The following is a 17,341-nucleotide window of genomic DNA, read 5'->3' as shown; positions in this document are numbered from 1 at the left end:
ATAGGAATATAAACATAACACTGCCTGGTTTCCATATTGGGAGCTTTTTAGATACTTTATTAAGAGCCCTACAGACAGGTTCTCCTGTTTTTCGTTGTGAGAGGTTATAGAATAAAAACTGGAGTAAATTGATTATTCTTCTCTAGAGGACTTCCTTGTCATTACTCTGATTTTCTTTCTGTATCTGTGTATACCACACACAAAGGATTTTATGTGCTTTATCATTGAAACGATTTACCATAATGTAGAATAAATTTTTGTTGCAGCATTTTAAGTATAAAGGAAGAATAAAGTGTCAAGAAAGTATTTTTTTTTTTTACCAGTATTTTTTTAAGTCTTGACTCTCATCATAAAAAAAAGCAGCTAGGAAATAGAACCTCTAATATTAAGCATATAAAGCACAAAAGACTGTATTTGAAAGTTTAATATGCAATCTAAGGCAAGTGAGTAAAATTGTTGATATGTTTGTTATTATGCTAATTGAATCACTTAAGTTTCTCATTCCAGTCTTCACAAGTTGATATGGTACCTATCAGAGTGTGTCCTTCACCTTTATTTTCCACTCCACTATGAGCCTTTATAAATGCTTGAAATTTACATTGATATTTCTCGTTGAATACTTTTCAGACTTGAGAATTTATAGGTGAATATGTGTGTAAATTGAAGAAGTCCAAAATGCTTTTTACTGCAGCCCAATCTCCACGCTCCCAGATGTCAAATGACAGCTTTGCTTCCTCTCTTAGGCGATTTCACACTTGGAAACAGCTCACAGCTGACGGCGAAAAGTGAAACATAGAAAAATCATGCTGAAACTATCTGTAAAATTCAGTTTTAGAGCATGACATTTATTTACTACCACCCTTTGCTCTTCTAGCCTGACTTTATCAAATAGGCTATGAATATATTTTTTGGGGGTAGTCTCCTCTGCCCTTTTTCATAAATGGGTCTTACATGTCATTTGTTGCTTTTTTAAGCATGGTACTCTATGTCGTAGTTATGTATTTGATAATTAGATCTAGGACTCAGACCATGGATGGTTTAAAATATCATGAGGCCATCATTAAGTTTAAGATTTAGAATATTAAGGCAGAATTAAGAATGACCAAACTTCAATATTTGTCCCACATCAGCTGTTAACTCATTGCATGACCTTGGGCATGTTATTTAAGACTTCCTAGACCTTAATTTATCACTAGCCAAATAGATTTGTAGGGTATAAAAAATATCACAGATGTCAAATCATCTAATACTGTTCTTACACAAAATGCAGTCAGAATTCAAGTTTATTTTATTAAGGCAAGAATTTCTCCCCCAAGGTTACATACTGATTTCTTGTCTAATATTAGTAGGGTTAAAATAATTATTTCACTTGGAGGACTTTCTAAGTGTATACCTGTACTCATTTGTAAGGTATTTATATAATATGTATTATGCAGAAATGAGGGATTTATGGAAAGTATTTTCATATGGAGGAGAGAAGCCAAGACACTTTTTGAGTAGGGTGAAATTTGATTGCCAAGATTCTCCACAAACAAAATTGTTTAAAGAAGAAAGAATCATTTGGATCTGAGAATGTTTGGGTCCTGGGTAACTTCAGCAAGCATGAGTGATCTATTTTAGGAATGTGAAGTTGAGAGAGAACTCAAATGAATATAGATACATAGTTTGAACTAATAATGGTCTAACCAGGAAATATGGTTGTATCCCTGGTGTAGGCTTTTAAAAATTTTTTTCCCAAAGGAGAAAGAAGAAAAAGGCAAGAGGGAGCTATAGAAATAATTTTGAGAGTAAAATATTTGTGGTTAATATTTAAACATTATGTTTCAAACACTGATTCTTTTGTTTGATTTACCCTTCAGCAAAACTTCAACAGTAACTCTCTTGTACATATTAGATGTTTTAACATTTTCCTTTAACAATTAGCAAGTACTTCTAATCCTTTGTTTTTAGTTCTTATTGTCATAAAGACCGAATCTATATCTTCTTTGGGAGAACCAGTAACTTTTCAAGTTTGCCATAGAATAGTGAAAAGTTTACACTGAGGAAAATTCTCTGATACACTTAATCCCTGTATACTGATGAAGTTTGTGCCATGAGTATAGTCATATTAGGATAAGCAAAAAGAGCTTCAAGTCAACGCAAATCTTACCTTGTTCAGGCAGACCCCTCGTGATGGAAGGATTAAAGAGTTGCTTTATACTGGCTTGAAGGTCTGGAACCTCGGGATCCGTCCCTGGGTAGGATGTATCTTGGATCCTCCACACATCCCCCAGTGATGGGCTAGTTACCTTCACCTCTGTGTTAAGGTCACTCCATACTGAAATAGACCCATTCTGAAATCATACTTCTCTCATCAGGACAGATTGTGATTTATCTCTACCAGTGGGAATGAGGCTGAGTAATAGCAAAATGTTCCATCCTTGCTATTTGGCACCTTAGTGAATAGCACATTAGCTCTTGTCATGAAAAGAAATTCTTCATCCATTAGAACTAGAGAATTTGTAAGAGTCAAAGAACTAGTAATATTTTCATACGGAAGAGGTGAAATACAAGATCTCCGTACATTTCGTAATAGTACCTGATATACCGGGGAATGGGGGGTCACCTCAACCTTTAGATTATTAAAAAGAAGTTAACCTTAACCTCTTATTTGCTCCAAACCTTTTTCTTTATTATCTTGGGCAGATTGTTTTTTAGAAGAGGAACAAGAGACTAGATACTTGTGGTTTTGAGTAATAGCTGCATTGTAATTGCTTTTTGATTTTCAGGTCTAAGTTGATTTTTGGCAACTATTCAGTTACTTGGCCTCACTAGTATATTATTATAAAGAAGAAAGAGAACTATCTTTTGCCTCTGATACTTAACACAGAAGAGATAATGCTGAGTCTTAAACATCATGCACCAGAGCTATCGGCCAGCTCCTTTGACCAAGTCATCAGGTCCTATACCATGCAAAATCTTGTCAATTTGAATCTCCCTGAAGTAACCAGGGCTTACTCCTTCTGAGCAGTTATTCACACATGCTACCCTCAAATAAATGTTTAAAAATGCTAAGGTTTTAAAAAATGGATGACAAAGCAAACGGAGTTCCTTGAGCCCCTTTAATAGCAGTGCACGAAGCCCTGCCTACTTGACACGACAACAGCAGTGGTGGTGGGGGGAGCTGCATCTGTCATTTTCACAATTTTCAGTTAGCCTTTTTCTCATCAATCAACTTTAATGGCTTTGGTTGGGTAACACTGTGACACCCGATGGCTATTCAGAATGGAGTTGTTGTGATATGATCAATGGAAAATGGAGCATGCTGTTGGTTTGTTTTTTTTTTTTTTCCCTACTAGAAATGCAGGGTGAGAGAGTAAGCAAGATTGTATAGAGCTCAGAATTATAATTATAATCAGTCAACCAGAAGTCATATGGTAGTTACCCACTTCTTATTTTATCTCACAAGAAGACGGTAGTGTAATGATACCTATAAACTCCCTCCAGCAGGTAATTCTTGGCTCTGGACTGCTGAATCAAGTTAAATCAAGGAGTTTTGACCCAACTTCCGCAGATCATTGCAGGATGCTCAGAACATGTTGCCAGGTCACCCCCACAACAAGAAATTCAGAGCTGGGTAGTGGTAGAAAAGCAGAATTAAGTATTTTTGTCAAGTCTAGCCTGAATTCTCTGAGTGGGATGTGTCTTTATGTCCCAAGTCTGCACAATACAACTGGCCCAGGGCTTCAGGTAATTAAAATACCTGAAAACCAAAGGATTAATAATGAGGTGGTGGCAGGAAGCAAGGCTAGAGCCTGGGATGAGCCAGGGAAGCTAGTGTGTGTGAGGTAGGGCAGCACGCTTCTCCTGTCACCGTGTGGTGCTGTGAAGAGCGGAGCCCCAGCTGCCGTAGACTCTTCTCTCTGGAAAGTGTTGGCCTCTGTCACCAGGCTTCTCTGGATAATATTCTAATGAATTCGAGTCACGTGATACTGACAACTTTTAAGTAGTTCATATACGCTCCTCAACAGATGTGGCATTTGAATAATCAATGGAGCACAATGTTGGAGGACTTTATGGAATGTAGAATGGAGAAGCGGGCAGCCAACGTTTTCTAAAGTAGGATAAAATATGAAAAAAAGGAGCAAAATGCTCTTTTGAAATAATAGGCTACAAACGTGCAAATTCCAGGCTCTAGCTAGTCTATTACTCTGAGAATTAAGATCTGCCTAAGAGATGTGAAACCTTAGGCAAGTACCTTTCTTCTGTCCATATTCTTTCCTTTAAAATATGTGTTCTCTTTGAACAGTTGTGCACCTTCAGACTTTTAAACTTTAAATGTCTAAACTTTGATCATTTAGCTTATAGGTATTAGAGAAACCATTCAAACCTGGAACTAAAATGAAATTTCACTCTCATGGTTGATAGGGCTTTTAGTTTTGTTCTCAGTTGCAACATTTTGTCTTGTTTGAGGAAACTTTAAAAAAATCGTCTCTATATCTAAAATAATAAATACCCTTGGGAAAACTAAGTAGTGTAGATATCCTACGATGCACTGGTTTTGATAACATTACAAACAATAGTGATACTAATTATCTCACCAGACTGGCAGCCAGATATTGTAGCCAGCTTGCACATTTGTAGCACATTTCATGTGATTGTGTGCCTGGATTCCTCACATGGAGCAGGGGCGTGGGAAACCATGAGTTACCTCCCAATCCTGTCTTCTTCCCGCTCCCAGGGCTCTTCAGCTTTTCCCCTGGCCATATGTTATCCATGTCAGAGCAGACTGTAGCGGCCATTGCGCTCTGCAGAGAAGTGCCCTGGAAGGCGTCTGTTCTACCACCCTCTTTAAGCCACCGTCATCTCTTGCCTGGACTACTGTAGTCATCAGCTGACTGACCTCCATTCTCACCCTGCTTTAATCTGTGTTTCATTCAGCAGCCAGGGTGTGCTTTAGATAATGTTTGAAACTTTCTAGCCTACCATATATAAAAGTACGAAAGGACTGAATGGAGATCTCTGTGCTCAATGGAACTTAAGGAAAATGAATGTGATGAGGCCTTAGTAGAAGCTTTGAATGCCTTGAATGAGCAGTGCCACAGAACACAAGAAGGATCTATTTATTCAACAAACATTTATTAAGTGCCTCCTGTGTTCCAGACACTGTGCCTAGGAGCTAGAAATAAGGGACATAATTGGTATAGTATCGATAATTAATTTTGAAGACCTGTGTAAACAAAGAGACTACCCAAACAGAACACGTATACAGTTGGTTAACTGGAATGTTAATAGACCTTTACAGGTGAATAGTTGTATTTACAGAATTGTAATTTACCAAACTAACAAAAGATGTGCTTAGCTGTTTCTCTTCTTGCCATTTAGTTCCATATATTGTTGGATTAAAAAAAAAAAAAATGCTTTCTTCTGTGTTTCTTTCTCTTTGTTCTTTAGTCATCAGCTGTAGTGGAAGACTAATGCTCAGCCCCTGCATAGAAAATCTTTATACACAGCAAGCGCTGGTGAGAGAAATTGACTAGAATTTTGTAATTCTAGTCCCTTTCAATTAGCAACAGATGCTGCAGGGAAAGACTGTCTGTGTAGGAACACAGTACTAATGTTTCCATGCCCTAGCTGACATGAATGCTCATTGCCGAAGAAAGATGTTCTTTTCCTTGGTCCAAGTATGTCACTAATGATAGATCAGATTTTTTTTTTTTTACACTTTTCTCTATTCCTATCGGAGGCCATTGTGGCTTAATTAATTTTTATATTGTCTTCTTCACCAAAGATCTCTCTTTTACCGTAAAAGCTAATAAGGTACTTGTGTTGTTTATGTTTCTCTTCTAAAAGTGAGAATTGGAATCCTTAAAGTCAGATATTTAAATTTTTTTAAACCCTGTGGCATTAGAAAACTGTATCTCCCTTTGCCCCCAAAATATGCTTATTACTGATTATCATTTTAATTTATTGCATGGATCTGTGCCTTTAAAATTGTTCCATCATTCTGATATTTGGATAAAGTGCTGTATCATTTATGTGACAGATTCTTCCAGCATCTAAATGTTGGTTTGACTATTACATAAATACTTTATTTGCAACAATTGTTGCAATTTCATTGCAACTTTTTTACTGAGTTTTATATGATCTTTTAATAAGAGTTCCACAGTTACTAGAACTTTGAGAGTGAAAAGAAATGAGGCTTCTAAGATTCTGTTTATTTAACAAGTATAGTTAAGAAAGTGGGAGAAATATTTAAATACTTATTCTGAAAATAAAATAATAAAGAAAATAGAATTTCTCTATATGTGAACTACTAAGAAAATTTACCCTATTTCCCACCGTGTCCTATAAGGAAGATAGCAACAGAAGAACATACTGCCAGAGGGAGGTTGTGGAATTGTCTGGAGGGTTTTGCAGCGGGTCTGGGCAACTGTGTTGTGAGTAAAAGGGTCCAGGGAAGGGTGACATGACCTGTGTGGGTCCCTTGGTGAGAAACCACAGAACAGAATCAAGTGATGGCCTCAGACTGGAAGCGTGCCTTATCAAATCCATCAGTGAACTAAACGTAGACTGTCAGACTCCCTTACTGACCAAGCAGTATAATAGTTACAGACCCTTAAAGAAAACTAAATTCTGAATTTGCGATGTTGAGGGTACCAAATTGCTTAAAATGCAAGGTGATTCATCTTCGTGAAGCTTTGTAGAAAGGTTGGTCTTTATTTAAAGTGGGAGTTTGACATGCACTTTCTAGGTTTTTCAAATTCTATACAATTTCCAGCAGAGTCTTAACATTATCTTTGCTTATTTTTGAGTCATGTCTTTGGCAAATGCGTGTGTGTGGTTTAAACTGTGTAATCCTAAAAAGCAAGGCCTCTCTCTACCTGTACTTAGGTATATGTCGTGATTTCAGTAATGCTGGGATTGCATGCTCTCTCCAGGGTCTTTTGGTATATGTGCTGCCGAATCGAGCACTCTCTAGTGTCTTTCAGGTTTCCTCAAGACTGAGAGTGCATACTTGGCTTCTTTTTCTTCACTTCTCGCGTAGGTATAGATATTTTATGGTTTCTTAAGTCCAAGCTCTCTGGTTGTTTTGCTCCTGTATTTTTCAAGAGCAAGGTTTATTTTGGGGTCAGATTAACATTATTATTTTTGACTATAAGAGGGAGACTCAGGAAATACCATAAGGGCTGTGAAACTCTCTTACTGTATGTTTTAGCAAGCCCTTTGACAATAAGGGTTACCGAGGCAGCACTGTTTTACTGAAAAATGTCTTGGCTTGTTGAAGAGTGTTCTATGAGGTGTTAAACATGAGTAAGACAAAGGTAGGCAAAGCACATTTTATGTTGTGATACCTTTATTGTTTTATTTAAACATGTTTATTCACTTGTGAAATATAGTTCGAATCATTAGTATGAATCAATGAGATTCTATATTGTGTCAGAATGTGAGAATCGATACTGCTAAAATGAGAATTCTAGAATTTTACAAAACCGTTCTCACGTATTTGATGTCCTTAAAAATTTTTCGATGGATTGAAATCTAATCTGGAGCCAATTCTGTGTCTCCATGACGTTAAAAGATGAGAATGGTTACATTGAGTGACACTGATGCAATTCGTTTGTCACCAGATCTCTTAGGGAAAGAGAGCGGTGACGGTGACGGTGGATAGAAAGAAGTGTGAGGAGTGCTAGTCATTTTAGCATAATCCCATTCTTTGGGCATTTAGGTTAATGGAGGGAGAAGTTTTGAGAAAGGCTCGTGAGTGCTTTTGAAAACACTTTTCAGGATCATAAAATTACAGGTAGAAAGAATGTTAGAGGTCCCCGCTGTCCTCATTTTCAGAGTAAGCTCAGTGTGACATACTCAGCCAGGGTCAAATGGTGGAATGACAAAACATTTCTTTGATTCAAAGACAAAAATCTGGGATTCTTTGATAACACCATCTCTTTTTGAGTTTCTGTGGGAATAATCTGAGAATTTGTTTATTTTCTTAGGGAATAGTTTAGTTCTCCCCTCCATCACTTTGCTTCATGCCTATGGTAAGTATTGCACTTGTGGAGAATAAAGATACTATTTTACCACCCTGGAAATTGCAAATACAGAGTATCCTAGCAGGGGAAGGGCATGTGCAGAAACTTGACCCGTTGGTTTTTAATAGGACAAATATTTGGAAATTGACACAAAAATGGTAAATTTATCCTTTAAAATGCTTTTGTGGTTTTTTTTTCCCCCAGAGATTTAAAACATTCAACATAGGAGTTTAAAGGGATTTCTAAGCTTCACTGTGTTTATACTTAAAAACAGCCTCACAAATTTATTTGTTAGGTACATATACCTGACTGTTCACCTAGTGTTTGTGGTAGTCATCATGTAGCTTTGTATATAAATCAGTGCTCTTGGTTTATACTGAAAGTTTTTGTGTAGATTTTGCAAGGACAGCAGTTTTAGAACAATGGTTTTGACAGTCACACAATCTCAGGCTTCTTTTTGGCAGTATAATTTCAGAGTATATCATTATTTTTTAATATAAGAATGATTGGTCCTTAAAGCATATTAAAGAGGCATCCAAAATCCTGCATCCTGATTATTAAAAGAAAAAGAGAATTCTGTTTGAAAATCCTGAAGAAGAAATTCCACAAGAACTTACTCTAGTTACTGTAATAATATAAATTCCCTGGCCATTAAGAAGTTCTTCTTTGTATCTTACCTAAATACAGAGCTCTTTGTTGTATTTTAGAGTCATCTGTGAAAACCAAGGTCAGTTGGTCATGATGTCAGTTTCACATTAATTAATGAATCCCTGCTTAATATAAAGTCATTTTGAAGAGCTTCAAGCTGCATTGTTAAGGGGGTGGATTTAAAACCTGTTTGGTGTCTTTATTTCCAGATTTCCATGAAAAAAAAAAAAAAGCCTTTTCAAAGTTGTTATCCTTCTTTACTGGCCCAATCAGAATAAAGATGGCATTCAGCCTAGGCACCTTCATCCTTTCAGAAGCAGTTTTTCTTAGAGTGGATGTCAGCAGTCTCTCTAGACCTGAAGTCAGAAAGCTTGAACAATTGACAACCAAGGGGAGGGAAGAAAGAGGAAGTAAGGGGAGAGGAAAAGAAGCCAGCTGTCAGTGGAAGAAAGAAGAGGGGAAGATCAAGGACAGATGGAGAAAGAAATGGGGGACACAAGAAGTAGACTAAAGTTGGCAGGTGCCTCCTGGACGGAAGAGCAAGCCAAGGGAAGAGTGGGAAGTAATTGGCTTTAGGACCTGGGGTGGGTCTCTTGGTACTGTACTGCCTGTGTTGCCTCACTTAGATTGGGGCCCACCAAACACTGTGATAATCCACATCTGAAGCAGTGTGTTCGTCATTATTTACCTGTTTATTTATCTTTCTCTGGCAGAAAATTGAGAGGGATTTCAAAGCAGCATAAAACTAATGAACCTAGTTCTTAGAGTCCTTAGTTGAGCAAGTTCATAGAAACCAGTAAAGGGATACACGTTGTCTGTCTCATGACGTACCTCTCAAACTTTTCTACCCGAGTACCTCTGACTGTAGAGGTGGTATGGAATGGGTACCCCGGGGGACGAGTGAAATATGATCCTGAAGTTTCTCTGAAGTCTTTTTAGCTTGTAAATCCATGCAAATTTTACATTGTGGTCCCTGAATAGATCTGTGTTTCCCTTAATAGTAAAACAATATCCTCCTCCCTCCTCCACCCCCCACTCCCCCCATATATGAAATCCTTTGATGCTCAGGAAGATGTACTATGCTTATCTGGTAACTTCAGGGACCACCCATTGCCCCTTTTCCCCCAATAGTGGTACATTTCACCCAGTGCACATTTCCAGCAGTGATACGGGAAACAGACATAACCTGGTAGCTTTCACTTGGGTAGGGTACACTGGCGATGGCACTTTGGACTTTTCACTGAATAAAAAGGTGCCTTTATAAATTATGTTAGCCATTGATTGTATTACATAGACTTACCTCAGCAGCCCTCTGCTCAATTCTAGTAGGAAACCTTCATGAGCAGAGGCTTGGAGTGTGGCGCTAGTCTAGAGCTCCTTAGGGTGTGTTGTTAGACCCTGTAAAACTATCTCATTAACTTTCACAATTTTCTTTGAGCTGATTGGGTCAGATGTTCCTCTTCCCTGGACACACAAATGCAATATTCTTGCTCCTCCAAGGTCACCATAAGAACTTACTTAAGTTCTCTGTAAGTTTGGAAATTTAAAATCATTTGCATAAAATGTTGAACAGTCCTTACACATAGTAAGCAGTGAATAAATGTTAGCTGCTGTTTCATTGTTGTAACTGTCATTATTGCAATATGTGCCTACTGTGAGCAAGGCAACATTCATACATGGAATGTGAGACTTGATGGCTGATCAGTCATTTTGGGTCTTGAGCTGTGAACAGATAGCGCCTTTATAAAACTAAGAAATATATACTTCCTACTATACGATTGAAGAACATAGAATAATAAATTCTTGAACAAAAAGATACTAAAATAATGAAACCATTAACTATGCTAACCTTGATTTTCGTTTCGCATGATTTAGCAATGTAGCCAGCTGATGGAGTTATGTGGAAGAATAGCACCCAGCATAGTGCCTAGTTCGTACTGCTTATGTATGTTGGTTGAATGAATATGATAGGTTGAGACTCATTACGGAGGCCAGGATATATACATGCCTGAGTAAGCAAGGCATCTAAACGTTACTTAATGGTCAGGGAGAAGCCATTTCGGAATTTTGGACAGGGAAATGATGTAGTCCATTGCTTGCTTTAGACTGGAAGGAAATGTGCAAAAAGTTATATTTGATGACTAGACTATGGGTTTTTTGCTTGTTTGTTTATTTTTGTTTTTTTTTTTTTTTTTAGTTTTCTTAAGTTTCTAATAACTTACACCCTTCCTAAAGTTTCTAGAGCATGCTTCTGAAGGTGACAGAGGCTCTCTACAGGGAGGTTGGGAAATGAGTGGGGGCAGTGAATTTGAATCTGGGAAAGGCAGCATAAATACTTTGAATGAGATCTCCCAAGGAGTTGTCCTTTAAGAGAATCACTATTTTAGAAAATCCTTGAGTATCAAAATCATAGAGTTTAGAGCTAAATTTAGCTGACAGGCCCTCAGATCTAACCTTCTTCCAACCCTCTGTTCTGGATGAGATCAAGTGAATTCCTCAGGGCCCTTAACCCAGGACTCCTGATATCTAGTCCATTGCTCTCTCTGGTATATAATACATTTCTGCTGTGGGGAAAGGACGTAGGCGGACTCTTAGGGAGGACTGGCCTGCATAGCTTCATCTTCTTGCACCAGCACAGGCGAATGGTTTCATGTCATCTCTTTCAAATGCACAACTTAGCTAGCTGTTCAGGCAGGTTCATAAGTATAAGCATGAAAATAAACATCTCCCCACCTCAGAGGTAAATCACTAAAATATTTTGTCGTATTTTCTCACTAGTCTTTTTTTCAAACATATACTTCTAAAATTAGAATTCTATTGTTTTCTAGCTTGTTTTTTAAAATTTAATATACCCATTTACTTATAGGCTTAAACTTTGCATGAATATATCATTTAAAATGCTCATGTAATAGTATTCCATCATATTGATGTGTGTGTGTGTTTACATACACATACACACATTATGCAAATATATATACAATGCATATATAATTAAGTCTCTATTGTTAGATAAATAGTTCTCAGTTTTTCAAGCAAGCTGCTATTTCCTAGATGCACGTGGCATCAGGAGGACTAGGAGACTTTTGGTCATTCACACAATATTTCAAGTAGTTAAATATCTATGTTTGCTTTGTACCACCTGGCTGAGAGCAGCTAGTTCGAGGACGGAGGTTGCGATTTGGCACGGAGCATGTCATGAGAGGAAGGCCTGGGCAGGAGCTAGTGTGAAGGGATGTAGTTCTCCACAGACCACTTGAGTTCCAGAAGAAGAGGGTAGGTGCCAGGATATGAACGAAGATGCTGAATAGGAAGAATTTCAGTATTTTCATAGGAATGGCTCTGTTTTCTTTTTCTTTCAATTTTTAATGTTTATTTTTGAGAGAGAGAAAGACAAAGTGTGAGTGGGGGAGGGGCAGAGAGAGGCAGAGACACAGAATCTGAAGCAGGTTCCAGGCTCTGAGCTGTCAGCACAGAGCCCAACGCCAGACTCGAACTCATGAACCATGAGATCATGACCTGAGCCAAAGTTGGATACCCAGTCAACTGAGCCACCCAGGCGCCCCTGTTTTCTTTTTCTGGTCCACCTGACCTTTGCTCCAAGACTTAAAGCTAAAGCTGTTTTGTGAGTTTGTGCTTCTTCCCCCCAGTAGATTTACTAAGTGTTGGTTAAAAGGCTGGGCATGTGAGCATCACTTCAGTTACTTCCAAGTTCCAACCTAACTACTTAAAAACTTTTGAACAGTATTTTTATGATTTGTGGGTTACCCTGCACATGAATAATAAACATGTTTTGTTGGCCAAATGGAAGTGAAAGGGCAAACATTGACAGGCTTGGTGACTAATTGAATGTCTTTAGGAAAGGACAGGAAGGCATCAAACATGACCCAAGGGCTACGAGGGCTACAAGCCCTACAAGAACTGGTGAAGTGAGGAGCAGTTGCCGAGTTGTGGGGAAACCTGCAAGGTGATACCTGAAAACTGTTACATTTCAGGAACTTCAGGGACAACGCAGAGAAAACTGTGTTGGTATTCGTGGGTATCCTGAACACACCCTTACCTTAACCGGTAGTTTTAGGGCTTAATGCTTTAACCTGTCTGTGTGTACTTCTAAATATCAACATGGGTAAATTTGCATTTCACATGCTCCTTCTTCAGTTGAAAACAATTGATTATGTAGGAAAGGGATGGTACTATAAATCAGGTTTTAGTTCTGCTACTGATTTACTATATGACATTGGACAAGGCATTTCACCTCTCTGGTTTCTAATCTATAATTAAAAGGATAATTACTGGTTTAAATAATTTTTGAAGTTCCTTCTGAACCTGGAGCCTTTATTTCTAAAACAAAAAATGACCCCTGTGGTAGAGTTGGCTCTACTTTCTTGAATTTGAAAAATTAAGCAAAATGCTGATCTCGTAGATTCATATAACTTTTAAGTGTAGCTTCTTGAAGGTGTCCCTCTATCAACTAAAGAACAAATGTCTCAGTTTAATATATGACTGCATCAAAAAAAAAAAAAAATGCAACCACAGTAGGTGACCAAAGGGGATAAGTAACTTTCAGGAATTTTGAAAGCCCAGTAGTATTTAGTATATGCTCTCTCAGCATTAAAAAGGTCACCTTGCTAATACATGTTAATTTTGAAAGTTGAATTGACCTTTGGAATTTTAATATCAACCTTTTTTGGTGTGTTTAGAGGTTGGAGCAATCACAGAAGAAACGGAAGCCTGTGATTGGTGGAGTTTGGGTGCTGTTCTCTTTGAACTTCTTACTGGCAAGGTGAGCAGTGACCTGGACATTTAATAAGTTTACCCAGATGCTACCTGGATTTCAAATTGAGAGCATTTAGCCTTTGCCTTCAGTTGTTAGATCAGGGAGGAAATAGGGAAACCTTCGATATAAAAAAGAAAAGCAGAAAAATGGAAGTTTATCAAGATTCCAGATTTTTTTAAAAAGTGGATTGTATTACATTGACTAAACGATCAGATTCCATTAAATCATAGTGTGAGTGTGCAGAAAGATGACGAAACGTTCTTTCTCTCCATTTTCTATGATGCAGTTTCGACGGCGTTAAGTCTGTAACGTTCATGTAAGGATGTATTAGAATTCTCTGGATGTTTTAAACATCTTGCTGGAAACCAGGAGGGAATTCTCATTTTAGAAAATTAATGTAGATATAAAAGGTAACATTAGCTTTATTCTCAACACTAAATTTTTCCTATCTGTTCTGGCTTAAGGACAGAATTTATACTCCCTCTGATCAATAACTTTTAAGTAAGATGTTTGAGGTTAATAGACTTTAATAGAGTGTTGTGCACATTGCCTCCTGGGAGGAAAACAGAGGAAATGAGCAGTAGTACTTTTCTAAGTAGTCAGTCCTCTACAGTAAATATGCAGGTAATGCTGAACTCTTAAGATTGTTGTGGATTGTTACAAATCACCTACACATACAATTAAATCATAAAGTGCCATAAATGTAGAAATCGTTATTATTAACCAGTTCTAAACTTAGAAGGTTTTTAAGACCATTAAAAAATCAGAGATACCAACTCCCTTTTTAGTTTTCTTGTGTAATGTTAGCTTTTCTATTATAAGCTGTTCGCTGTATAACTAAGGGAAAAGGGCTAGAAGCCTAAGCTTATGATGTGATTTTGATGACTGCCTTCATTTCTGTTAGATATTCTGTATCTCGTGGCCCTTGTCCTAAACTGCTTAGGCGACGCTGTGTTGATCACTACACCCCCAGTGAAGATGGTTGTTAAGCTTTCTGTACTTTGCTGTCCATAAATCCTGTGATAGAACAGAAATGATGTTACTTGGGATAAGAAGTGTACCTGATTGATTGTTTCAGACTCTGGTTGAGTGCCATCCAGCAGGAATAAATACTCACACTACTTTGAACATGCCAGAATGTGTCTCTGAAGAGGCTCGCTCACTCATACAACAGGTAATTTAATTGACCTATATTGACCAAGCATATCAACCACGCAAATTAGCTGACTACGTAGCTCCAAAACCTTAAAGAAATTAGTTTTGGGCAAGAAAGACTCATTACTAATTACACATTCAGAACTAATACTGTGCATGGTTAGGCCTCTGCTTTTATTTAAGTGTTAGTGAGGTCAGAGAGAACAGTTAAAACTTATTGGTATTTCAGTGTTTTTTTCTCAAAAATCTAGGCTAATGTTTAATTAATTCCATATATTTATATAGGTGTGAGATTTAAGTATCATTTTTAGCTTGTCTGGAGCTGCTCTGTTTTTGCTATTCCATTTTGTAACCATATGAATGGTTATTTTCTTTCTTTTTTTAAATGGCTATTTTTAATCTCTAATTCATATTTAGAAACTTAGGAATAGGCAGTTCAGGTTGCTTTGCAGAAAAGTGGTGTTAGAAAATCTTGCGGAGTTCGATTACTCCTAGCTTCATCGATGGAAGTTGGGCATTGATGTCAGTTAATGCATTTTCGGTGGCTTTAAAGAAAGAGACTATTGATAATTAAAGTTCAGTATCTCAGAGGTAGGCTTGGAACTCTAGTGAACTTCTTAAATTGATTCCCCACATTGAAAATGTTCCTCTAGTTTTGAATAGTGAGTTTTGGTGAGTCTGCTGAGGGTTGTCAGCATTGGGTAAGATGGGCACACAGCAAATCAGCAAGAATTGTCAGGCCTAGGATCCTTATAGTTTTATGAGATATGTAAGGGGGAAAGTTACTTGAAAAAGTTCAAGAACTAACATTTTTGTTTCATGAAACCTGAATTATTATTTTTCTAATCAGAGAAAACGAAACTTAAAAAAAAAAAAAGAAAAAGGGGAGGAGAGAATATATTAAGGAGAGAATGACCTAGTATTTTCTTGAAGAGTAATGAGTGATTTGGGTTCCATTCAACAAATACATGCACAAATATGGGCAAGACATAGTGCTATAAGCTATAGAGGTAAGACTGACAAGTAACTGTATCACTGATGGGTTTGATAAAAGCTGTCAGAGGCTTAAAAAATACTTGGCCAGTTAAGATAAGGAGGGGTTATAACTGATACGGTGATAGTATTAGGAAAGTTTTTATGTAGTGAATGATATTTTTGTGGAGCCCTCAAATTTTGGCATGACAAGGTGGGATGTTGGGGAAGTAGCTAGGTGGATCGAACAGCTTCAGCAAGGAAAAGATTGGTCCAAAAGACCCAAATTAGGAAATCAAAAGCTTGGTTTATCTGGAGTGGAGGCATAAATGTAGGAATGAGTCATAGTACTAGATGAATGTGGAAAGGTTAAGTTGGAGTTCTCTTATGAGGTTCTTTTATCATGATAACCAGGGAAGAGTGATTCTATTCAATTCAGCAAAAATAAATAAGTAAGTAAGTAAGTAAGTAAGTAAATAAATAAATAAATAAAAATAATAATAATGGATATTTGGAGTTTCGGGGCAGAAGATAAAAGGATCAGAGTTGTGCTTCAGGAAGATTAAATTTTTCCGGGGAATATAACACAGAAAGAAACATAACCAGGTTGGAAATAATGAGATGCGAATACCATTGAGCACTTTGCAAAAGGATTAAGAGGTAATGCAAAGACACAGAACGCATTTCATTCTAATGGGGAAAAAAGGACAGCTACTCATTTGATTTCATCTTATTTGTTGTGGCACAACATGATAAATTCCAAATATTTGTTTTGTAAATAATTTGAGGAAGGCTAGCAAATGCTATTTTTTTGTTTCTCACCTTAAAGTTGTTGTTATATAATACTGAGAATAGAATTCCCTGCATTAATTTATAAAGGCCTGCTGCTCCTGTCTTTATGGGAAGGTATGTTATAAAGGAATCTTGGCCTAAAGTATGTTAAATCTTAAATCCCCCAATACAGATATGTCTATATTATATAGTAAATCAGCATTCTGTCATTGGCCTAAGGAAACTACCATTCGTGTTGAGGAAACATCATCAGGAAAGGGAAAAGGGGTCTCTTGACATGATTAGCAATTTGTCATTTTGACTTTTCCTCTTCCACTACCTCACAGGTCATAGGGGTCACTTTTTAAAAAAAATCACAAAATGATTTATATGGAAATAATTATTCTGCTTTGGGGAGATTTTCCCCTCTTTGGACTTCTAGCTCCTTGCTTTCTTCCTAGACTTCATAATCCCCTGTACCTGTTGTTCAGTCATCTCAGTCACATGAATGGTGCTAGAGTAGACATAGTTACATTTTAAATGCAATTAAAAAGAAGATGCTTACATTTTGCAAACCCTCAGAACATGTATGTTTGTACTTCACAGTGTATATTTAGTTAATTATGACACAGTTCTTTTGTCACTTGAAAAATGTTACATGAGAAAAAGTCCTTCAAAACAAATTTTTGTGTCTTCATTGCTTAACTTTACTGCCTGAACATTCTTTAGGAGGAAGGAGGCTGGCAGTGACTCTTTTTGGTTTTGCCACTGGCTGACACATTTGCTTGAGCAATAGAATCTTTATGTGGTCTCTCTTGAGGCTGGTATAGTATTTAAAATGGCAGGATAGGGGCACCTGGGTAGCTTAGTTGGCTCAGTTGGTTAAGCGGTGACTCTTGATTTTGGCTCAGGTCATGATCTTGTAGTTCAGGAGTTTCAGCCCCGCATTGGGCTCTGCATGACTGTGTAGAGCCTGCTTAGGATTCTCTCTCTCTCCCTCTGTGCCCCT

General features: G+C 37.4%; 1 protein-coding gene across 12 annotated transcripts in view; it reads left to right on the top strand.

The window, feature by feature from the left end:
* RPS6KC1 (ribosomal protein S6 kinase C1) overlaps positions 1-17,341 on the top strand; it is a 316,680-nt gene that overhangs the window by 152,451 nt on the left and 146,888 nt on the right. For all 12 annotated transcript variants that reach the window (XM_042925687.1, XM_042925694.1, XM_042925693.1 and 9 more), the window contains 2 exons: positions 13,358-13,440; positions 14,513-14,608. In XM_042925687.1, the coding sequence (XP_042781621.1) occupies positions 13,358-13,440; positions 14,513-14,608 (179 nt within the window). The remainder of the gene's footprint in view (positions 1-13,357; positions 13,441-14,512; positions 14,609-17,341) is intronic.

The sequence above is a fragment of the Panthera leo genome, chromosome F3 (assembly GCF_018350215.1).
Source record: "Panthera leo isolate Ple1 chromosome F3, P.leo_Ple1_pat1.1, whole genome shotgun sequence".
NCBI lineage: Eukaryota > Metazoa > Chordata > Mammalia > Carnivora > Felidae > Panthera > Panthera leo.
Note: the sequence above shows the minus strand (reverse complement) of the source record. Positions and strands in the feature narration are given on the sequence as shown.